The 25789-nt window shown below is 36.3% G+C and overlaps 1 protein-coding gene and 1 pseudogene across 4 annotated transcripts in view; both read left to right on the plus strand.

Moving 5' to 3' along the window:
* Positions 1 to 25789, plus strand: part of NSF (N-ethylmaleimide sensitive factor, vesicle fusing ATPase) — a 145456-nt gene that overhangs the window by 62694 nt on the left and 56973 nt on the right. For all 4 annotated transcript variants that reach the window (XM_036899743.2, XM_036899739.2, XM_036899742.2 and 1 more), the window contains one exon: positions 19824 to 20023. In XM_036899743.2, the coding sequence (XP_036755638.2) occupies positions 19824 to 20023 (200 nt within the window). The remainder of the gene's footprint in view (positions 1 to 19823; positions 20024 to 25789) is intronic.
* Positions 20030 to 25536, plus strand: LOC118919647 (40S ribosomal protein S26-like; annotated as a pseudogene).

The following is a 25789-nucleotide window of genomic DNA, read 5'->3' on the forward strand; positions in this document are numbered from 1 at the left end:
TATACTGCTCAAAGAGGAAGTTTAATAATCCATTTCTAAAAGATACTATTTCATATGAATTTAATCCCTTTTATCCAAGCATTTAGTGGTAATTTTTTAGATTACCTTTACTGTTTATAATATATGGCTGTATCTTCAGCTGCTTTTAGCATCTCCCATTAGAATTCTTACTGAAATGAATTCTTGAAATGTTCAAAACTTTGTTATGTTTTGAATGTTAGGTTTGGACAGGTTGTCCTATCCCACAAATATCCCAGTTACCTCTATTTTCTAGGCCCTTGGAGTCACATTTTCTTCCTTTTTTCTTTTGCATGCATTTTTTTTTTTTATTGAGGCTTTTGTTTATGGCAGTTTTAGGCTCACAGAAAAATTGTGAGGAAGGTACAGAAATTTCCCATTTATTCCCTGTTTCCTTACATAGCCTCCCCATCATCAACATCCCACACCAGAGTGGTACTGTTGTTACAACTGATGAACCTACATTGATATATCATAATCACCCAAGGTCCATAGTTTATATCAGAGTTCACTCTTGGTATTGTCCATCTTATAGGTTTGGACAAATGTGTAATGACATGTATCCATCATTATGGTACCATACAGAGTATTTCACTGCCCTAAAAATCCTCTGTGCCCCCAAACCTGGAAACCACTGATCTTTTTACTGAACCCACAGTTTAACCTTTTTCAGAAAATCATGTAGTTGGAATCATACATGTAGCCTTTTCAGACTGGCTTCTTTCACTTAGTAATATGCTTTTAAGGTTCTTCCATGTCCTCTCATGGCTTGATAGTGCCTTTCTTTTAAGTGCTGAATAATATTTCATTATCTGGATGTACCACAGTTTATTCACTCACCTACTAAAGGACATCTTGGTTGCTCCCAAGTTTTGGCAATTATGAATAATTATGATAAAGTTCCTATAAACATCTGTGTGCCGGTTTTAGTGTGGACATAAGTTTTAAACTCCTTTGGGTGAATACCAAGGAGCATGATTATTGGACCATATGGAAACAGTATGTTTAGTTTTATAAGAAGCTACCAAACTGTTTTCCTAAGTGGCTGTACCATTTTGCATTCCTACCAACAATGAATGAGAGTTCCTGTCCTCCATGTCCGCACACATTTAGTGTTGTCCATCTTCTGGATTTTGGCCATTCTTACAGTGTGTATACTGGTATCTCATTTTAATTTGCTTTTCCCTGATGACATGTGATGTAGAGCATCTTTTCGTGTGCTTATTTGCCATCTGTGTATCTTATTTGGTGAAATGTCTGTTATTGTCTTTGGCCCATTTTTAAATTGTGTTGTTTGTTTTCTTACTATTGAGTTTTAAGAGTTCTTTATACATTTTGGATAGCAGTGCTTTATCAGATGTATCTTGCAAATATTTTCTCCCGGTTTGTGGCTTGTATTCTCATTCTCTTGACATTGATTTTCACAAAGCAGTTTTTAGTTTTAATGAAATCAATTTATCAATTATTTCTTTCATAGATCTTGACTTTGGTGTTATATTTTAAAAGCCATTGCCATACCCATGGTCAACTAGGTTTTTTCTCATGTTATCTTCTAGGATTTTTATGGTTTTTCGTTTTACTTCTAGGTCTGTGATACATTTTGCATTAGTTTTTGTGAAGGGTGTAAGGTCCATGTCTAGGTTACTTTGTTTTGTAAGTGTTGTCCACTTGTTCCAGCACCATTTATTGAAAAGACTATCTTGGCTCCATTGTATTGCTTTGCTTCTTTGTCAGAAATCAGTTGGCTGTATTTATGTATGCATGCATTTTTAAAATCCATTATTGAATACTACTATTTTTTTTTTGAGAGGGCATCTCTCATATTTATTGATCAAATGGTTGTTAACAACAATAAAATTCTGTATAGGGGACTCAATGTACAATCATTAATCAACCCCAAGCCTAATTCTCAACAGTCTCCAATCTTCTGAAGCATAATGAACAGGTTCTTACATGGTGAACAAGTTCTTACATTGAATACTACTAATTTTTTTTATCTGTCTTGTTTTTGGGGTCATTCCTTTTCTCTCTTTCGTAGCTCCAGTAAATTATACTTGAACTATAGCAATAGCCTTCCTATTAGCTTCCTAGCCTTCAGTCTCCTTCCTTCCAATTCTGGTGTATTTATTTCACTCTGTTTGCAAAACTGACTGGTTCCATCAGAGAATATCAAAGGAATTGTAGAATCTCAGCATTGCAAGAAATCTTAAAAGTCATTTAGTTCACACACTTCTCCTTTGTTTGAATTTTCTCTCCATTTCTGGTGAATAACTTCTGCCAATTTCATTAGGCTAAGCTTAACTTCCTCCAGTGATGCAAAACTTATATTCTCTGAATGCTGCATTCCATGTTTTGGACAACCATAGGTTTAATTTGAGTCTTCCTTATGCTGAGGTGAGGTGTTATATTTCTAGTTCTCCCCCAAGACTATGTGGAACAAAGATAATCCTACTTCCTTAGAAAAACGCTTTAAGTCGGTGAAGAAAGCTACTCTGTCCAGACCTAAACTCCTTCCAAATTTATCTTTCCTCTAAGCTAAATCTCCCAGTTTGGTTGGTTCCTCCAGCCAGTCCTTTTAATAGCTTGATTTTTATCCCTTTACCATCCTACTTACATTTCTCTGAACTTTAACTTTTGTTTATATTCGCCTTAAGTTGTGAAACTGAGAAATCAATGGAGTGCAACAAGTGTGGTCTCTGTTTTAAAATAGACCAGAACTACCCATCTTTAGTCAAAGTACCCGTGTTCTTTTAATGCAGGCTGAAATTGTATTAACATTTTTAACATCCACATTCTGTCTTGACTCATATTGAATTTACTGTTGAGTAAAACCCCCAAGTCATCTCTCACAAAACCATACCTCCCCCAGCTGTACTCAAGTACAGAAATCTTGAATTTATTCTCAATAACTTTTATCTTGTTAGAATAGCTCTTTACTGTTCTGTAGCCACAACTTGTCAAGGAATAAAAAAATGTATCCTTATCAGCTTATAACTTAATTAAGGCTATAGAACATATGTACTAAATAAAATAAAAACCAAAAACCTAGGACTCTTAGAAGGCAGCTTAATACAGTGTCAGTTGTAACTATGAATGATGGTTCTCAGTGTCCTTTGGCCTACATTAGAATCACCTAGGGGAGCTTGTAAAATATTCAGTTTCCTCAGCTCCACTCCACACTTAGCGAATTTGAATTTCCAGGAGTGATAGCTGCCTGGAAATGTGCATTTTCACAAACTCCATTGGATGTTGGTGCACGTTAAAGTTTGACAACTGCTACTGTAAATATTGAAGAATAGAACCCAAAGATGAGATCAGAGCTTAATGGTAGGAACAGATGTGATCAGTTAGGCATTAATTAAGGTGATACCTGAAGAAGAGAACATGAACTGATAGAGTAAGTAGAATTTAGAGGAAAAGGAAGAAGTTGTTGTATGCTAGAGAAGACAAGATGTTTGCTAGTCTGAAGCAGAATCTTTATAGAAGACAAGGAAAATGAGTTTAAAGCTAAGGGACAGAGGAAAAAGAAGAAAGGAAAAGAAAAGCTGTAAAATTCTGAAACCAGTAAGGATACATGCTGCCAGGTGGCAGCAAGGCAGGACCTGCTATGGTAGAAGCATGATCTTTGTCATCAAGAATTCATGAAATACCAGGCCACACCCTGAAAGGGAGTGTAAGAGGGTGAGGGTGTCAGCAGAGATTAGTTGGGAGAGTTGCTACACATACCCCCTCTTAGGTCTAGGCTATCTAATGAGAAGATCTATATTAAACCTCAGTTGACTAATTTGGATATAGACCAGTCAGGTGGTAGACATCACACAGATGCTTGGTGCTCAGGGCAAAGGCCTTTTTCACTTTATCATAACAGAACTTAAAGTGCTCTTGGTATTTTAAAATTGGTGGGGTAACCGCAAGTCTCTACTAGGCATAACGATACCCAGAAAATGGATAATCAAAGCCCTGACTGCTCAGATGGGGTCAGGAGCTGTTTTTAGTCTTAAATATTTCTTTTTCTTGAAGTTCTGATAAGTGCACAGTGAAGCAAATATAGCTGATAACCTGTTTTAGATACTGATTGACAGTCTTAGAAGCAAACAAACAAGAGACCCTCTGATAAGTGTAAGTTGGAAGTTATGATCCAAGTCCTCACTGTGTAACTGGAAAATCAAAACTGTTAAGAGTAAATAATCAGATTGTACTACTAAATTGATAAGTTGAATGGAACTAAGAAAATACCCATTAGTCTAGAAGTTGGAATTATGCAAACTCTAAAACAAAAGATCAAATATTAATATTCATTTGTGATTGTATTTCCAGGTGCATGCGCCATTTAAAAATAAGCATTCAAATCTGGTTTGCACATCTGCAGAGAGAAGCTTGCAAGACTTATAACTATGTCCTGACTTGCCACTAGTCTGTTGATAGCCTCCCTCTTTGGCAAACACAGCAAGTCTGTCTGCATTTGAACTAGAAGCTACTTGGGCTTCTTCTTTACACATCAGTTATTGTTCAAAACCCACTTCACACTTCTCTTTATAAATCATAGTACCCACAAAATGAATTAAACACTCCTTACCCTGATGCTAATTTGACACAGATCACTTCTAATTTATTATCATTCTGTTCACTCTTGTGTGAAATTAGTGTTTCTATGATTTTTCATCCTTTGGATACCTAAAAGTTGACCAACAGTTTTTCCTCAGTGCAGCTTGCCTCTGGTTTCATCTCAGGAAAAAAAAGAAAATTCACTGCTTTTTAAAATAGAAGAGCTTAGCAAATACAAACTCATCACTTTTTTTGATAATGTTTTAAAAGATTGTTAACAGTAAACATTACTGCTAATTGCAGAAGTAAGGCTATGTGTTTTTCATTGAGCTATCTCAGGAGAAGAGATTACAACTAATATATTAGATAATATTTTTGTATCATTTTCATCTGATGTATCATTTTCATTAGAGGGTTAGATAAGCTTTGTTATAGTGGATAAGGTCCTATTCAATTCAGACTTTTAAATCAGAAGTCATTTCAAGTTATCTGTAGCACATACCCTAAAGTCTCTTAAAGTTCTCCCCACCAAAATCTCTATGATTATAATCACTTAATATCAATATCTGGGCTCAAGCAGCATTCCAGATTTTGTACATTGTTGGAGAATTGTTAATTCAACTGAAAAAAAAAAAGGTAGCTAGAAGTACAGTGAGAAGGCATATATACTAATCTGTCTCAGACTGAGAGGCAACGATGGGATGTGGTAATCTGGCAAACATCCTTTTGTGGGTGAAATACCTAGAAAAAGCCTCAATTCCTCCCAATACAACCAAGTCATCCCAGGTGAGTGCCATCAGAGCAGAGGGGGTACTCCCTAAGAAAGGCAAGTAGCAGCTTCTAGTATCTGTCAGGGACTATGAGAGTAGTTAAATGGGGAGATTATGGGAACTTTAAAAAAAACATACTTATTATGATAGAACAAGGGGGGAAAGATGGTAGAAGGATGTAAACATGTGGAACTGAAAATCATGGTAGGTTGGTTTTTATGGGTGAGCTACATATTGACCCTAAATAAGCTTGGAAATCTTGAGAAACAGATATGAATTGACTCTACCTGAGGCATAAGTGAAGCAGACAGGATTGACTATGATAGTAATCCACCTGAAAGAGAGAGGCTAAAGCTTCCTGCCTTCCTGAAACACTAGTAACATCTTTGTAAAACTGCTGTGGTCCAACTTATTTACTGCTTTGGACCTTTAGGTTCATCAGTGCAATGTGTACTGTAACTTGCAATGTTCAAGTGACAGTAATGTTCCATAAAGTGTTAAGGGGCTGGATGGCCACAGAAGTCAGTCTCAGAAAGAATTTCATAAGAAAAATAGTCATTTTATTTTCCAATTTTACAGTCACCTAACAATGATGTAATTCTCACATAACAGTTGGGAGTCTTGTCTACTTCATCATTCACCTATAGAAAGGTGATAAAAATTAAGCTAATGTTGATTAATAACCAATAGGTATTAGCTCTTACCACATGCCTGGAAGTATGCTAAATACTTTTTGTGCACTGTATTTATTTTTCTTTATAACCTCCTGAGGTAGTTGCTTATTTCTAGCTAGTAAGTGGAAGAACCAGAATTTGAAACCAGGAAAACTGACAGCAGAGCTCCTACTTTTCACAGTGTATATAAAAGTTTGTTTAATACAAAAAGACTGGCCTTTATTCTGAGATTATGTCCATCCTACCTTTTGATATTGAAATATATTTTTGTATGAAATGGTGGTAACAGAAGATGTCAGGTTTGATTTATTTGTGAAATGTTTACCTTGTAAAATAAAAACTAAGCAACCAATGACAGCACTTCCCCCACTTAAAAAAAAAACCTTTTGCTAGCTTGTAAAATCTAAGTCTGGGAACCACTGGTCAGAAAAATGGGACTCTTATATTTTTAATGTTCTCTAGAGATTTTTCACCCAATTTATTTCCTGATTCATTTAATCCAATCAGTCCTCACCTGTCTGGCACCTGACCACAAACCATACTTTCATCCTTTGACATATATATATTGTGAAACATAATTAACATGCAGCTTTGTGGTTCATATTCTAGGAAATCATTAAAAATTCTTTATGACAATGGGTCTAGAATAAGATACAAACAAGTCTTAGACTGAATCCTTTACAGAGTATAGTCTTACAGTGAGGCTCCAGTGTCTTGTTCACTTAAATCCTCAGTAAACAATGGCATCATCATATGCTATATTTATTTATTTAGCATTTTATGTTAGTCCTGCCATTGGTAATAGCTCTTCCATAATGATATGCCAATAAATATCAACACTTTTCACTGTTGGTAACATTTGGACAACAAAATGAGAGCAAGGGTAGCCCTGCTAGAGAGGAGAGGACAAGAAGCCAGGTGGAGGAGCTGTCTGCCTTACTTGTTCCTCTCAAGTGCAGTCTTGCTATGTATTTTATTTGTCTGTGTGTTCTTGGTGACTTTAGCATCCTTGTTGGTGATTTGTCCAGTAGTCAAGATTTTCTTCACAGTTCTTTGCTTCATTTCTGTTGAATTTTCTTTCACCACCTCTCAGCCACCCACTCTTCAGTCTTACCCAAGGTTGTGCTATTACCAGTAACCACCCCTTCAGGGATCTCAGTTTTAAGCAGCCTGCTTTCTAGCCACCCCCCATTTGTTTCATGCTTATTGCTAGCATTCCCCCCACCATAACACTGGCACGTTTGATCCCATGGGGATCCTCCAGTTAATTTACTCTGTCACTTCCCAACCTTTTTGTCCTCTCTTCCCTCTACCCAGCTTACATTCCGAGGTCTATCATGTTTATCCTCCTTGCTTATACTCTTAATGGCCGTGCTCCTCATCTTCTGTGTGTCAAAGCCCCAAGTATTTCTCCACTACCTGCCTTCTCTGTATCAGTACCCAGACTGTTAAATATGGCTTAAGATAAACAGAAAACCATGGTGTTCTGATCTCACTTTAAATTTAATATCCTAATCTCAGTGGGCCCTCAGTATTTCCTGGTATTCCTTCTGTATTGTCATTTTACTCTCCTGCCCTCTCAGAAGACTAGTTCTTCTCCATCATCCTCAATACTACTCTTCTCATCTGTCCTTACCAGCAGCTGATGACCTGGAATCTTTATTTCACTGAGGAAATAGAAGTAATCAGAAGAGAACTGCCTCATCTTTTAAAAAAAAAATTTTTATTAAGGTATTATTGATATACACTCTTATGAAGGTTTCACATGAAAAAACAATGTGGTTACTACATTTACCCATATTATCAAGTCCCCACCCATACCCCAATGCAGTTGCTGTCCATCAGTGTAGTAAGATGCCACAGATTCACTATTTGCTTTCTCTGTGCTACACTGTTCTCCCCGTGATCCCCCACACCCTGTGTACTAAATATAATACCCCCCTATCCCCTTCTCCCTCCCTCCCCACCCGCCCTCCACACCCTCCCCTTTGGTAACCACTAGTTACTTCTTGGAGTCTCTGAGTCTTCTGCTATTTTGTTCCTTCAGTTTTGCTTTGTTGTTATGCTCCACAAATGAGGGAAATCATTTGGCACTTGTCTTTCTCCGCCTGGCTTATTTCGCTAAGGATAATGTCCTCCAGCTCCATCCATGAGAACTGCCTCATCTTCCCACCACCAAATATAGCATTTGTTGAGTGAGTGAAAGACTAAGATATCCCAGAACTTCATTTACTCCTGTACTCAAATATAATTAGCAACTTAAATTCCAAAACCATATATAAATCTATTTTTGGCCATTTGGGATTATACTTTTCACTACTACCTTGCTTTATGTTTCTATTACCAAGAGTCGTTAATTTGTTTGTGCCTATCCAAATAAACATTAGGTATTTTTAAGAAGATACTTAATAGAAGTTAGTAAAATAAGCGGCTAAGTAATTGAACACAGGAAATAAGAGAAGAAATCCTTTGGAACTACATTTAGTTACACTGTTAGCTCACAATCTAGGTTATAGAGGATGGAGAAATGATGGGAATGACTTAGAAATGAACATTAGAGCCTTTGTGGAAACTTTGTGGAAACTGGAGGAAAAACGTAAAGAACAAGCCATATGGTAGTTTCAACCTCACACTTTGGATGGGAAAATCAGATAATTGAATTGAGCTATTAATATGTTGACTTCAAATTAAATTAATACTCCTATTTACCTCATTTTGCTAAACTTTAAGATTCAGCATTGAAAAAAAGAGATGGTTTGAACTAAAGTCAGAATTCTTTTGCCAGCTTTCATGACATTTATATTCATATATTTAAATAAAAACCTACACCTTACCTAACACAGAAAGTTGTTTATATAATTAGAACAAAGAGGTGAGTCCCTCAGTGAGCTGAATTTCATGTGCCGAGTTCACTTGTCTAATGGTATCTCTCTGCTCAGGCGCATTCTCCCACTTTTTCCCATTGCCCCATGAGCTTTCCAAACCTTTACATCATTTCTCACTACCATCCTCTCATCCCTCAGTGCATATGACCTTGTTCTTATTTCCCATACTAAACTGAACCCAGCAGGCAGAACATCAGCTTTATTTAAACTAGTTTCAGAAGAAGAGGTTTCCTTGCAAACTATCTACCTAAATCCCTCCGCTGTGTTGCCACAGTTCCTGAAAGTGTGGCTTCAGTCTGTTCCTGCTTATATTGCTTAGTTTCCCTCTCCTACCTCACCCCAAAATGATCTGACTGTGTTCTAAGACTCTAGAGCCCAGATCAACATGAACTGATTTTTAAACTGCCTGTGCTCTTTGCAGGCCTCATCCTCTTTATCTGCAGCATTTGTCCCTATTGTCACATTCTTCTGTTTAACAGTTTGTATGTCCTTTCATGTGCCCAGAAGAGGCATAAGTATTGAACCAGTAATACAAATATTTTCTGAGCTTTCAAACTGTATTTTTAAATTAATTAATTTATTTTATTTTGCTATCATTAATGTACAATAACATGAACAACATTATGCTTACTAGATCCCCCTATTATCAAGTCCCCTCCACATACCCCATTACAGTCACTGTCCGTCAGCGCACTAAAATGCTATAGAATCACTACTGCCTTCTCTGTGTTATACTGCCTTCCCCGTGTCCCCCGCCGGCTACATTATATGTGCTAATTGTGATGCCCCTTTTTCCTCCTTATCCCTCCCTTCCCACCCATCCTCCCCAATCCCTTTCCCTTTGGTAACTGTCCATTCTTGGGTTCTGTGATTCTGCTGCTGTTTTGTTCCTTCAGTTTTTGCTTTGTTCTTATACTCCACATATGAGTGAAATGATTTGATGCTTGTCTTTCTCCGCCTGGCTTATTTCACTGAGCATAATACCCTCTAGCTCCATCCATGTTGTTGCAAATGGTAGGATTTGTTTTCTTCTTATGGCTGAATAGTATTCCATTGTGTATATGTACCACATCTTCTTTATCCATTCATCTACTGATGGACACGTAGGTTGCTTCCATTTCTTGGCTATTGTAAATAGTGCTGCGATAAACATAGGGGTGCATATGTCTTTTTCAAACTGGGCTCCTGCATTCTTAGGGTAAATTCCTAGAAGTGGAATTTCTGGGTCAAATGGTATTTCTATTTTGAGTTTTTTGAGAAAGCTCCATACTGCTTTCCACAATGGTTGAACTAGTTTACATTCCCACCAGCAGTGTAGGAGGATTCCCCTTTCTCCACATTCTCCCCAACATTTGTTGTTGTTTGTCTTTTGGATGTTGGCCATCCTAACTGGTGTGAGGTGATATCTCATTGTGGTTTTAAGTTGCATTTCTCTGATGATCAGCAATGCGGAGCATCTTTTCATGTTGCTGTTGGCTATCTGAATTTCTTCTTTGGAGAAGTGTCTGTTCAGCTCCTCTGCCCATTTTTTAATTGGCTTATTTGCTTTTTGTTTGTTGAGGTGTGTGAGCTCTTTATAGAATTTGAATGTCAACCTCTTATTGGATATGTCATTTATGAATATATTCTCCCATACTGTAGGATGCCTTTTTGTTCTACTGATGGTGTCCTTTGCTGTACAGAAGATTTTTAGTTTGATATAGTCCCACTTGTTCATTTTTGCTTTTGTTTCCCTTGTCCGGGGAGATATGTTCATGAAGAAGTTGCTCATGTTTATGTCCAAGAGATTTTTGCTTATGTTTTTTTTCTAAGAGTTTTATGGTTTCATGACTTACATTCAGGTCTTTGATCCATTTTGAGTTTACTTTTGTGTATGGGGTTAGACAACAATCCAGTTTCATTCTCTTACATGTAGCTGACCAGTTTTGCCAACAACATCTGTTGAAGAGGCTGTCATTTCCCCGTTGTTTATCCATGGCTCCTTTATCATATATTAATTGGCAATGTATGTGTGGGTTTCTATGTGGGGTTTCTATTCTGTTCCATTGATCTATGGGTCTGTTCTTGTGCCAGTACCAAATTGTCTTGATTACTGTGGCTTTGTAGAAGAGCTTAAAGTCAGGGAGCGTAATTCCCCCTGCTTTGTTCTTCCTTCTCAGGATTGCTTTGGCTATTCGGGGTCTTTTGTGGTTCCATATGAATTTTAGAACTCTTTGCTCTAGTTCATTGAAGAATGTTCTTTGTATTTTGATAGGGGTTGCATAGAATTTGTAGACTGCTTTAGGCAGGATGGCCATTTTGATAACATTAATTCTTCCTATCCATGAGCACAGGGTGTGTTTCCATTTATTCGTTTCTTCTTTATTTTCCCTCATGAGTGTCTTGTAGTTTTCAGAGTATAGGTCTTTCACTTCCTTGGTTGGGTTTATTCCTAGGTATTTAATTCTTTTTGGTGCAATTGTGAGTGGAATTGATTTCTCTTTCTGCTAGTTCATCATGAGTATATAGGAATGCAGCAGTTCTCTTCGTATTAATTTTGTGTCCTGCAACTTTGGTGAATTCAAATACTTGATCTAGTAGTTTTGGAGTGGATTCTTTAGGGTTTTTTATATACAATATCATGTCATCTGCAGTGACGGTTTGACTTCTTCCTTACCAATATGGATGCCTTTTATTTCTTTGTTTTGTCTGATTGCCATGGCTAGGACCTCCAGAACTATGTCAAATAAAAGTGGGGAGAGTGGGCATCCTTGTCTTGTTCCCAATCTTAAAGGAAAAGCTTTCAGCTTCTCTCTGTTAAGTGTGATGTTGGCTGTGGGTTTGTCATATATGGCCTTTATTATGCTGAGGTACTTGCCCTCTATATGCATTTTGTTGAGAGTTTTTATCATGAATGGGTGTTGAGTTTTGTCAAATGCTTTTTCAGCATCTATGGAGATGATCATGTTGTTTTTGTCCTTTTTGTTGATGTGGTGGGTGATGTTGATGGATATTCAAATGTTCTACCATCCGTGCATTCCCGGGATGAATCCCACTTGATCATGGAGTATGATCCTCTTGATGTATTTTTGAATTCGGTTTGCTAATATTTTGTTGAGTATTTCTGCATCTATGTTCATCAGGGATATTGGTCTGTAGTTTTCCTTTATTATGGTGTCTTTGCCTGGTTTTGGTATTAGAGTGATGTTGGCCTCATAGAATGAGTTTGGGAGTATTCCCTCTTCTAATTTTTTGGAAAACTTTAAGGCGGGTGGGTATTAGGTCTTCACTAAATGTTTGATAAAATTCAGCAGTGAAACCATCTGGTACAGGGATTTTGTTCTTGGGTAGTTTTTTGATTACCAGTTCAATTACCTTGCTGGTAATTGGTCTATTCAGATTTTCTGTTTCTTCCTGGGTCAGCCTTGGAAGGTTGTATTTTTCTAGAAAGTTGTCCATTTCTTTTAGGCTATCCAGTTTGTTACCATATAGTTTTTCATAGTATTCTTTCATAGTTCTTTGTATTTCTGTGGTGTCCGTAAGGATGTTTCCTTTCTCATTTCTGATTCTGTTTATGTGTGTAGTCTCTCTTTTTTTCTTGATAAGTCTGGCTAGGGGTTTATCTATTTTGTTTATTTTCTCAAACAACCAGCTCTTGCTTTCATTGATTCTTTCTATTGTTTTATTCTCGATTTTATTTATTTCTGCTCTAATCTTTTTTTATGTCTCTCCTTCTACTGACTTTGGGCCTCAATTGTTCTTCCTTGTCTGGTTTCATTAATTGTGAGTTTAGACTATTCATTTGGGATTGTTCTTTCCTGAGGTAGGCCTGTATTGCAATATACTTCCCTCTTAGCATGGCCTTCACTGTGTCCCACAAATGTTTGCAGTGTTGAATTATTGTTGTGATTTGTCTCCATATATTGCTTGATCTCTGTTTTTATTTGATCACTGATCCATTGATTATTTAGGAGCATGTTATTAAGCCTCCATGTGTTTGTGGGCTTTTTTGTTTTCTCTGTGTAATTTATTTCTGGTTTCATACCTTTGTGATCTGAGAAGCTGGTTGGTACAATTTCAATCTTTTGAATTTACTGAGGCTCTTTTTGTGGCCTAGCATATGATCTATTCTTGAAAATGTTCCATGTGCACTTGAGAAGAATGTGTATCCTGTTGCTTTTGGATGGAGTGTTCTGTAGATGTCCGTTAGGTCCATCTGTTCTAATGTGTTGCTCAGTGCCTCTGTCTCCTTACTTATTTTCTGTCTGGTTGATCTGTCCTTTGGAGTGAGTGGTGTGTTGAAGTCTCCTAAAATGAATGCATTACATTCTATTTCCCCCTTTAATTCTGTTAGTATTTATTTCGCATATGTAGGTGATCCTGTGTTGGGTGCATAGATATTTATAATAGTTATATTCTCTTGTAACAACTTGGTATGGTGATAGCTGGTACCTAGAATTATCATGTATATAAATGTTGAATCACTGTGTTGTACACCTGAAACTAATGTAATGTAATACTGTTGTCAACTACCCTTCAATTAAAAAAAAAAAAAAAGTTATATTCTCTTGTTGGACTGATCCCTTTATCATTATGTAATGTCCTTCTTTGTCTCTTGTTACTTTCTTTGTTTTGAAGTCTAATTTGTCTCATACAAGTACTGCAACACCTGCTTTTTTCCCCTATTTGCATGAAATATCTTTTTCCATTCCTTTACTTTCAGTCTGTGTATGTCTTTGGGTTTGAAGTGAGTCTCTTGTAGGCAGCATATAGATGGGTCTTGTTTTTTTATCCATTCAGTAACTCTGTGTCTTTTGATTGGTGCATTCAGACCATTTACATTTAGGGTGATTATCGATAGGTATGTACTTACTGTCATTGCAGGCTTTAGATTCGTGGTTACCAAAGGTTCAAGGGTAATTCCCTTACTATCTAACAGTCTAATTTAACTCACTTCGTATGCTATTACAAACACAGTCTAAAGGTTCTTTTTTTTCCCTCCTTTTTCTTCCTCCTCCATTCTTTATATATTAGGTATTATATTCTGTACTCTTTGTCTATCCCTTGATTGACTTTGGGATTTGTTGATTTGATTTTGCATCTGCTTAGTAATTAATTGTTCTACTTTGCAATGGTTTTATTTCCCCTGGTGACATCTATTTAGCCTTAGGAATACTTCCATCTATAGCAGTCCCTCCAAAATGCACTGTACAGGTGGTTTGGGGGAGGTAAATTCTCTCAGCTTTTGCTTATCTGAAAACTGTTTAATCTCTCCTTCAAATTTAAATTATAACCTTGCTGGATAGAGTATTCTTGGTTTGAGGCCCTTCTCCTTCATTGAATTAAATGTATCATTCCACTTCCTTCTGGCCTGTAAGGTTTCTTTTGAGAAATCTGATGATAACCTTATGGGTTTTCCTTTGTATGTGATCTTTTTTCTCTCTCTAGCTGCTTTTAAAAGTCTGTCTTTATCCTTGATCTTTGCCATTTTAATTATTATATGTCTTGATGTTGTCTTCCTTGGTTTCCTTGTGTTGGGACATCTGTGCACCTCCATGGCCTGAGAGACTATCTCCTTCCCCAGACTGGAGAAGTTCAGCAATTACCTCCTCAATAACACTTTCTATCCCTTTTTCTCTCTCTTCTTCTTCTGGTACCCCTATAACGCGGATATTGTTCCATTTGAATTGGTCACACAGTTCTCTCAATATTCTTTCGTTCTTAGAGATTCTTTTTTCTCTCTGTGCCTCAGCTTCTTTGTATTCCACTTCTCTAATTTCTGTTCCATTTCCATCTCTTCTACTACATCTACTCTGCTTTTAAATCCCTCCATTGTATGTTTCATTTCAGGTGTGGAATTTCTTAATGATTGAATCTCCATCTTAAATTCTTCTCTGAGTTCTTGAATATTTTTCTGTATCTCCATGAGCATGTTTATGATTTTTATTTTAAACTCCCTTTCAGGAAGATTGGTGAGTTCAGTTTCATTTGGCCCTTTTTCTGGGGTTTGTGAGATTTTGGTCTGTCAAACTGTATTTTTTAATGGATGTTAATGCCTGAATCTCAAATGCTTTATAACCAAAACAAAGTTATGATTTCTTCTATTCTCTTCTTACTGACTTCTTGGTTATCTTCTGAGGTTATCATCATTTTAGTCATGTGCTCAGGCTAGATACCTTAAGGTCATCCATGACTCCTCTCTTTTATTTTCATTTGATCTTTAAGCTCTGATGAATAACTCCTGTATCTCCTGTCTTTTCCTATTACTGTTTATTATGACTATTGCCTCTTTCTATTTCTGGTCTCTTGTGTGGATTAGTTCAGTAGTACATTCAGTGGTTTCTAATTTGGAGTCCATGAATGGACCTGAAAGGATCTAAGAATTCCCTCAAAATTGCATGCAAATGTTTTGTACATGTACATTTTTCTGGGGAGGTTCACTGAGACTATCCCATGGGAAAGGTAGAATGAGAGAATATGACAAATTGAGTCTGTTCCACTGATTTCTCCTTCTTCCATGCCTGCCCTTTGCTATTTAGTTCCCTAACCCAGGACACTGATCTCTGAATAATGAGAGGGCATGTAAGACATAAAGAAAGAAAAAGTAACAGCCATCATTACAGCTTGGCAGTCAGACAGTCCAGCAGCCAGAGATCATAGGCTCCCCAACATCAGATAGGCCTTAATGTCCTGGAAAAGCTCAGGAGAAAGCTGGGACATCAGTAGGGTGGTGTCCTCCTGAGGCTTCTGAAGTCATTTGTTCATGTGCTTCCAAAGAACTTTGATATGAAAGCTTGATTGGCAAGTATCCAGAGCCATCAGTAAGGCAGTGTCCCTAGTTAAAGGTTAAGAACATTCCTCCAACTAGATTTTTACTCTCTGGTCTTTGTTCTCTAGTCCTTCCTTCACTGTCTAGCACCAGGTAGTTTTAAAACACATATCTCATTGTGCACCTTCCCTGATTAAAAACTTTAGGGTTTTTACAAAACAAATTAAAAACTCCTGGGCATGGTGTCAAGGCCTTCCATAGTTGGGAACCTGTCAGCATTGTCTTCAGGCACTCCCTTCTCTTCACCTCCAAGGCTCTAGCCACAACAGGTTCCTACTGGCTGTTTTGAGCGGACAGCTTCTATATCCATACCTCTATGCCTTTGATCATGCTATTCTCTCTCTTTAGGGTGCCATTTCCTCTCCCTTGCCCAACCATGAACCTTCCACGGTCCTTTAGGTCCAGACTGAATGTTACCTCTTTCCTGTGTCCATCTCTAATGTTCTGCCATCACCCTGGCAGAATCAATCTTTCTTGGCTAGGTTCCAAAAACATTTCATACATGTCTCTGATAATGTCCTATTTTATTGTAGATAACCTATTTTCATTTCTGTCTTTCCTACTAAAGCAGAAATGCCCTGGAGGTAGGAACTGCCTTTTTCATGTTTGTATCTTTATAACACCTAGTTTCTTGCTTAGTCCAAACAGGAGCTTAATACACTTTTGTTGAATGGAATTATTTATGAAGAGTTTTTATGACTCATTTAAAATTAGAGACCAATGCTTATTTAATAAGTCAGAATAGACTCTAATAACAGTAGTAATAACAAAGTCCCATTTCCACTGCTTGTTCAAGTAACTGCTTCCTTTGTGGAAGTGGATTTTGAAAACCTTCACATTTCAATGTATATTTTTGATGGGCTTTCTTGAGATCCTAAAAGAATTATATTCTAATACATACTAGAGCTTCTATGACATTCCTGTTGATCTTACACTGAATAAATTCTGTCATTATATAGATCTGTAATATCTAATATCTGTAAGTTCCACAGGTATGCATTTCTTTCTCTCAAACTTCATGGTAATATTTTGTGAATTGTTTGATAAGATCTGAATCAGTTTACTTCAAAACACATTAAATCAAACATTTTACACATACAAAAACAAAGTTAAAGTTTCTAGTGCACACAGTCCCCTGGCTTATGATGGTTCAACTTACAATTTTTCAACTTTACGATGGTGTAAAAGCAATATATATTCATTAGAAGCCATACTTTGAATTTTGAATTTTTATCTTTTTCCCAGGCTAGCAGTATACCTTACTATACTCTGTAGCAGCAGTGAGCACAGCTGCCTGTCAGCCACGCAATCACAAGGTTAAACAACTGACACACTTACAGCCATTCTGTACCCATACAACCATTCTGTTTTGCACTTCCAGTATAGTATTCAATAAATTCCACGAGATACTTTATTATAAAATAGACTTTGTGTTAGATGATTTTGCCCAAATGTTGGCTAATGTTAGTGTTCTGAGCATGTTTATGTAGGTCAGGCTAAGCAGTTACGGTTCCACAGCTAGTTGTATTAAATGCATTGTTGATTTAGTGATATTTTCAACTTATAATGGGTTTATCAGGACGTAACCCCATCAGAAGTTAAGACCTCTATTTATATATTATGTAGTTTGTTATGCTAAATTTGCAAAGTCCCAGTCATGCAAATGTGTGTTTTAGGTATGTAAATTAGTTTAGCAATGAAGGTAAGCACTGTTCCATAAACTAAAAGCTTCAAATAATTTTTAAAAGCAGTCTTCTCTCCCTTATTGTCTTTGAGTTTTTATAGGAAAAAAACCAACAATTTACTTATTCAGCCATTTATTGAGTACATATTATGTGCTAGGCATTATTCTAAGTGTTTGTGATCCTGGATTGATGAGACAGTACATGCTGTTGAATAGCTTCACAGTCTAATAGAGATAAAGGTATATAAACAAATAATTGCAATTTAAACCTTGTAGAAAAGAGAGGAAACTCCTTTGAGACCCAGTGAGAATGGATGTGTCTGTAGATAAATTTTTAGATAGAGAAGGAGGGAGCTGAAGGGAGTTCATACCTGATAATCTTTTTTTTTTAAATATGCAAAGCAGAGTCTAGATTGTCTAGAAGACTTAATGGCATGGGGTAGCACTTGAGAAGACTGATAAAGATCTGGATAATTACTAAGGAGAGTGGGAAATTAACTAACCAAAAAAACATAAAGGGTGGCAATGCAGTATTGAGAAAGCAGTAAGAATAGAACTGAAATTGGATAGCATGAAATTGTGAGGATATCAGTCAGCACAGTGAAGTAATTTCCCCTGGCTGGGCTCTGGAGCCAATGTGTAGGTAAACCGTATGCAGTAAAGCCATACTGTGTTCAGGGCTTGTGGGATGGGTATTACAGAAGAATAAAAAGACCAAAGAGTTGATAATCCTTGAAATAAAGTATGGCTCAATATGGAAGGAAGTACAGTCAGGAGGAAGTTGATAACTTGGACAAAGTTAAGAAACTGGAGATGAGGTTTAGGTACTTAGGTATTTTGTAGGTACTTAGCAAATCTTCATGTTCTCCTTTCAGGCTCTACTCAACTTATGCCTGTTTCACCATCAGCACCACCTGCCTCTGCTGTGGTTTATATGAGTAGTTTCAAATCATGATTGTAGCAGTTGACTTAATGGGGAAGACTAAGAGCCAGGTTCCAAGGTTTTCATCAGCTGTGTCCCAGTGGCTTCTCTAACACTCATGCTCCAGGGGTGGGTCAAGGGCAAAGACGTTTTATTGGGTCATCATTTTTAGGACAGAAATTTACTCTGTGATAAGAAGGGCTTAAGATCCTAAAAGAGTTTCCCCTAAGTTCCCCTTGTCCCTACAAACCTCATCATAAGCACAGCTCTCATTTCTTTGAAGGATTTAAAAGGGAGTGTTTTTTTTGACATAAAGACAGAAACAGTGACCATACTGGGAAGACCCAAAGGGTCTTCCTTCTCAGAATCTAAAATATATAGTAGAGTTGGTTATATCTTGTGATTCCTTTTATATGGGTTATTAAATGTTTTGTCATAATTTTTTCTTAAAGATATAATTTTTGAAAGCCTTTTTTCTAAATGAGGACAAGCTGTTTTCCATAGAAACTATTTATATTACATTTCCAGATATTTTCTTTTTCAACTGTAGTTTTGAGTTTAACTTTATTTAATAATTCATCATTTCACAGAGTGCTTTTTTGGTATAGTATAAAGAAAAAACTGCTAGGAAAAGGTGATGCATCTTAAATGTGAAGCTGCTAGACAAGTGAGAATTCCTAGAATGAGTAAACAGAAACCATGGGTCATCTGTGTCTTAAGAAATGGAGTAAATGCTCCTGTAAAGTTGGCTAAAGAAATACTGGGTAGTCTAAGTCATCAGTCTTGTTACTTTGCTCTTGTTGATCACACCTTCAAAGCATTTAGCAATGCTTCCCTAGAAAAGAATCGAACACTATTCTTTTGAAACTTCATCTTCATTGGGGTGGCTCTGAGAAATCATGTGCCTTATATTAGTCACATGAAGTAGGACATTCACTTTATCCACAAAGTCTGTAACATCCATCTGGATCCTATGGATTGCTCTATACCAGTCCAACTCAGACATGTTTGCCCTTTCTTTAAGGGCTTGTATTGACAGGTAAACCTGTAATTTCTATGACTAAGATACAGTTTCCATAGCCTACTATATCATAATAGATTTGTGTTGGGTTAAATTTGCCTAGAAACAGATCTCTTTTTTTCCCTGCCTTCAATATAAAGGGTAATGAAAAATAAGTAATAGTTCCTAATTACATATATAAGTCAAAGAGAAATATTCAGAGTTAAAAATATTTGTTCTAAATGATAGTTAAGTATACTTTTCCAAAGACCTTTAATTGGCAGCTTTTCCCCTCAAATATTGGTACTGGTATAGGAAGTGTTTCTAGATTTTCTATTGAAAAAAGAGCTTCAGTTGTTCATTCTTGTTCTGTTCATGGCACCTGGGCATTAATATATGTTAATGGCATGACTGTATTTTTCCTAATATGCATACGAAAAAGAAGGAAAACTTTCTTTTAGATATCTTGATTAGATTTTAGATAGTTGATATAAGACTGTTTTCTTTTTCTTTTTAGGTTGCAAACATGTTAAAGGCATCCTGTTATATGGGCCCCCGGGTTGTGGTAAGACTCTTTTGGCTCGACAGATTGGCAAGATGTTAAATGCAAGAGAGCCCAAAGTGGTCAATGGACCAGAAATCCTTAACAAATATGTGGGAGAATCAGAGGCTAACATTCGTAAACTCTTTGCTGATGCTGAAGAGGAGCAAAGGAGGGTAATGTTAATATAATTTAGTAAAAGTTTGTTATCACTTATATGATGAATGAAACTCAGGAGTTATGGTGGAAAACTTGTTACTATGATCTATACTTAGAAAAACTAGCAAGTGAAATGTATTTAGTACAAGTTATATCACTGAACCAGGTATTATGGGGCATTTGCATGATGTGAGTAGATGTCATCACCCACATGTTCATGATACTAAGAAAGATGATTGTATAAACCAAAGGCTTTGCAAAAACAGATCATGAATGTATTTTCAGGTAACACTTTTATTCCACATTACATCTAGAGATTTGAAGTCACTTATCCTTTGGAAAAGGGGGAAATTAAATCCATAAAGGGACTTGTAGAATTATATATACATGTGAGGTCCATGTGCAGAAAACTAACTTGCTTACTACTGAGTCAACTCATTTGTAGAGTGACAGGTATGAGTTGTTAGGTCTCAAAGGAAAGCTTGGTTTGAGTCTTAAAAAAAGAAAATAAGTTAAAAATCAAACCAGTTTTCTAATTGTAATAGTTAATATTATGTGTCAATTTGATTGGGCCTCAGGGTACCCTGACATTTGGTTATTATTCTAGGAGTGTTTCTGGGGATATTTCTGGATGAGATTACCATTTGAATTAGTAGACTTAATAAAGCAGTTGCCCTCCCCAATGTGGGTGTGCCCTATCCAATTAGTTGAAGGCCTGTTAGAATAGAAAGGCTAACCCTCCCTTGAGTATGAGGGAATTTCCTACTACCTGACTGCCTTATACTAGGACATCAGATTGTCCTGCCTTCACACTCAAACTGAAACATCTCAAGTTTGCAGACCTGTGAGCTGGAACTACAACATTGGGTCTCCTGTGTCTCCAGATTGCCAACTGCAGATCTTGGGACTTGTCAGCCCCCATAACTCTGTTAGCCAATTCCTTATAAGTAATCTCTCAATAGATAGATAGATAAAAATATAGATCTAGATCTAGATATATATATCTGTACTTATGTATATGTGTTTTTATGTATCTATGTATATCTTGTGCAATAGGATGGACCTACAGATACATAGATATCTATAGAGATATAGTTATATATAGATATAGATATATAGATATCTATAGATCCATCCTATTTGTTCTATTTCTCTGGAAAACCCTGACTAACACACTAGTGTTAACATATTAATTTCATTGACAGAAAGTTTAAAAACAATGCCATGGATTTCTGATTCTGGCAATACAGTAGACTAGGTCACCTGAAAACCTTCCTCCCTCAAACACCTCTAAATACTGGGTAACACAAAGTTAAAATCATTTTAAATGCATAATTTCACTCTCAGGAAAGAAAAAGAAATCTCCAGAAATGAAAAGAAAACTATAAAATTAGAGTGGTAAAGATATGAGCTACAGCTTTCGATTTTGATAATGTGTGACTTTGGGTTTTAGCACCCTCTATGGGGCAGAAAACAAGCCCTTGAACCCACTTACTGTGTGGACCAGGAACTGGAAACTTCAGAAGGATTGTGTCCTCAATGAAAAGAATGAGATAGAAAATATCTGGCTACCAGCACAGAGAAATAACAAAAACATTTAACTGTCTGCCTAGGTTCTGGAGTGAGAGCTGTGGAATTTCCCATTAAATTCTAAACCATGGATCCTTAACTCTTGCTTAGGATTTGAAAAAAAAGAAATACACACACACCTTTGTGGTCTGGAGCCCTAAGCTGAGAAATTAAAGATGAATCCTAAGCTGACAATACCATAAGCTTGTTAGATATAAGCATATCCCAAGGAATGCTCCAACAATGCAGGCCACAAGAGATTGTCACAGGAAAAGCTAAAATAGCTTCAAAAAATGGAAAATATCATCATCAAAATTTGAAACTCAGCAGCCAGGTTAAACATAAGCTAATAAGTTCAGCTATAGAGAAGTGATAAATGGGAGAATAGATCTAAAGAGCCACCCAGAATGTAGCATAAAGAGAGAGAGAGAGAGAGGAGATGGAAAATACAAAAGAGAAGTTGAGAAGCTTAGAGTTAAAATGAGAAGTCCAAATAGGAGAATAGTGTAGAGGCAATATTAAAAGGTAGAATGGCTAAGAATTTTCTAGAATATAAAAAACATAAATATTCAGATTCAGGTAGCACCATAAGCCCAAATAGGATGAATAAAAATTAAGTCATTTCTAGACCCATTGTATGAAACTAGAGAATGCCGAGAGAGAAGAGAAACACCTTAGTATCAACAAAAAAATGATGATGGTAATCAATATCCATTATGTTGACAGCAAACTTTTCAACAACAGCAAGAGAGACCAGAAAACAGTAGACTAAGCTTCACAGAGCTAAGTGAAACTGTCAACTTAAATTTTTTATACCCAGCTGAATTCTTATTGAGAAATAAAAGTGAAAAAAGATATTTTATTAGGCAAAGACTAATAGAACTAACTCTTCACAGAAGCTTGCTAAAAGAATATGAAGTAGGATGTACTTGAGACTGAAGGAAGTTGAACCCAGAAGGAAACAGTTCTTGTATCTTGTATCCAAGAGCAGTGGAATTGGTGAAAGTGTAGATAAAATTGGGAACTTCTGGTTCTGGTAGTGGCACATAAGGTAATTTGAATCATGGCTGCCACTGAAGACTACCAGAAAAGCTCAACAAAATATTTAAAAATTTTTTGCTTAAAGGCATCAAAGAGCTTATTAAATCTAGGGGGGAAATGGACACCCAGAGAAAAGGTCCTGGTGTATGGGGTCATTGTTTGTCTAGAGAGATTAGCCATTGCTGGAAGAGTCACTCACAGTTATGTAGCCCTTTTGACAGGCTAGTAAAAGTAAGGGGAGCAGAGATTAAAGCCCATGGCCTACAAAGGGGGGTATCTGATGAATATGCTTTATTGTGAATTGGGACCCTGAAAGCTACACCATAGAAGCAAGGGTTAACCAGAAGTAGACATGGTCTCACAGAAGCTAAAAATTAGCTTTGAATCATGTCATTCTCTAAAATCAGATTGAGGGTTCCTAAATTGCCAGTGCTCCAAGGCATCTGGCAAAATTATAGATCCTTCCTGGAGGAAGGTAATATGTAAGTCCACAGATTATTTCTGTAGTTTTCAAATGCAATGCCTGGCTTATAACCAAAAGCAACCACAAAAGACATAAATAACATGAAGAAAGAGAAATAAAAGATGATAGAAATTGGGCCTGAAGACATTGGAATTCTCAGATATAGACTTTAAAAATAACTACATTTATCATGTTCAAAGAGAAACAAACAAGACCAAGAATTTTGGCAGAGCAGTGGAAACTGTAAAGAAAATAACAAATAGAAATTTGGGGAATGAGAAATTCAGTAACTGAAATAAACTCAAGTGGTAGGTGGGTTTAAAGAGCACATTAGGCACATCTGAAGAGAGAATTAGTGAACTGAAAGACAAAAATAGAAACAAGGATGAAAGGAATGCCAAAAGAAAATACTGTGAAAAGGTCTAGTGCATGTACTTGAAGTTCTAGAAAATCAGGAGAAAGAGAATGGGGCAAAGTAGTATTTGAAGAGAACATGGTTTAGAACTTTCTAAATCTGATGAAGTACATCAGTCCATAGATTCCAAAAGTGATACGAACCTCAAGCAAAAGAAACACCAAAGAAGTCTACACCTATACATTGTCAAATTGCTGAAAACAAAAAACAAAGAGAAAACCTTAAAAGAAGCTAGAGAAAAAAGAAAGATTACCTTCTTTAGAAGGCAAGAAAGGAATAACAAGACTAAAAATGTGAAGATACTGAAAATGTAACTTAAAAAAAATTTTCATGTACAACAGCAGTCAGAATAAGATACCTAGAATTAAAGCTAACAGGAAAATTAAAGGAGAAAATTATAAACATTTTGAAACTCTTTTAAGAACTAATAAATGGCAAGATATAACATGTTCTCATGTGAGAATACTGAAAATATAACTGAAGATAAGCAAATGAATCAGGAAAACACATAATAAAAAAGACATTATTTTATAAACAACCTGGCAAAATTTTCAAGAGTAACCACACAAAAAGTTTGTGAGGTTGTGGAGAAAGAGGGCTTTATATACATTACTATTCATAGTATTTAGAAGATTATGCCAAGTCAGTAGTATCTTGCAGATTAATTTGACAACATCTTATAAAAATGAAGATACACAAACTCCATGACTCATGAGTTCTACTTCAAGGCAACTGCCCTAGAGAAATCCTCTTGCACTTGTGCACAAATGACATGTATTAGTATGTTGATTGCTGCACGATTCATAATGGGGGAAATAGGAGGGACATCTTGATTCTTCCTCAGTAGGAAGTGGAATATCAAACATTAAAATGAATAATAGATTTACATGGATCAACATAACACTCAGAAACATAATAACATGTAATATATATTTTTCAATCTAGTAAGCATTACTGAATTTAATCTGTGCTGTCATTTCCTACTTTTTAAAATTTTTGTTGAAGGTAAAAATAAATTTTAATCATTGTCTTTATAACAATACTTTTAATGCTTTGAGTCTGCTTGTTGAGCGCTTAATTTTTTCAGTTTTACATAAGGTTATTTTCTCCTCTGCTTTCCTACATCCCATTAAATTCTTGTTCATGTTCAAATCTCTGGCTATCTCAGCTACATTTGTTCTACCAGGCAGAAGCAGATTGGTGCAAATCCAGTAACTAGTCTCAGTTCTTCAGACAGTCCCAGAACCCATTCAGGTTTGCAGTTCATCCCTAATATTACAATGTTTTTTGCTTTAAATATCTGTTTAACACTAGTATACCAAGAAAAATAGTTATCACCATTTACTACCTAGGTTGAAAGAACTTTTAAAATTTATTTTTAAGTTATTTAGAAATCACTTACAAACATGATAATAAAGGGAAGTGAAAGACTATTAAAATATTTAATGAGAACTCAAATATAGCAAACCAAATTTCAATTCCACATTTTCTTGATTTTTAAGACATATATGTATATATACTAAGAGCCTCTAAATATAACTGTTTATGAGTTGTCATACACTAACTTGCACATACTGATTCTAAATTTGGAATACATCTCTAATATAGTCTAGCTTATCATTTCTTCTGGGTCTTCTTCTTGTACTTACATCATTAAGACACAATAAGTAGCTCTCAGGCACCCCCTCCCCAGATGACCAAGAAAAGAAGGAACAATGGTCATGCCAAAAAGGGCCACAGCCACATGCAGACTATTCGTTGCACTAATTGTGCCTGATTTGTGCCCAAGGACGAGGCCATTAAAAAGTTCGTCATTCGAAACACAGTAGAGGCTGCCGTCATCAGGAATATTTCTGAAGCGAGTGTCTTCAACTGTTAGGTACTTCCTAAGCTGTATGTGAAAATACATTACTGTGTGAATTGTGCTATTCTCAGCAAGGTAGTCAGGAATCGTTCTAATGAGGCCCGGAAGGACTGAGCACTCCCCACCCTAATTTAGACCTGTGGGTGCTGCCCCATGACGTCCACCAAAACCCATGTAAGGAGCTAAGTCCTTAAGGACTGAAGAAAACTTTTCTCTGGAAAAAAAATAAAATGGAAATTATACTTAAAATTTTAAAGACACAATACTTGAAGAATTTTTTGTAAAACATTTGGCTCCATTTTGTTGCAGCGAGGATCACCATCGGATGCTCCATATTTGCAAAGCATTTCCATTTATAGATTTGTATACTCCTTTAAGAATGGTCAGTTCGTTTTTTAAATGTCTATGTCATCCATTTCTTCTGGTTATCT

Source organism: Manis pentadactyla, chromosome 4 (genome assembly GCF_030020395.1).
Source record: "Manis pentadactyla isolate mManPen7 chromosome 4, mManPen7.hap1, whole genome shotgun sequence".
NCBI classification, from domain to species: domain Eukaryota; kingdom Metazoa; phylum Chordata; class Mammalia; order Pholidota; family Manidae; genus Manis; species Manis pentadactyla.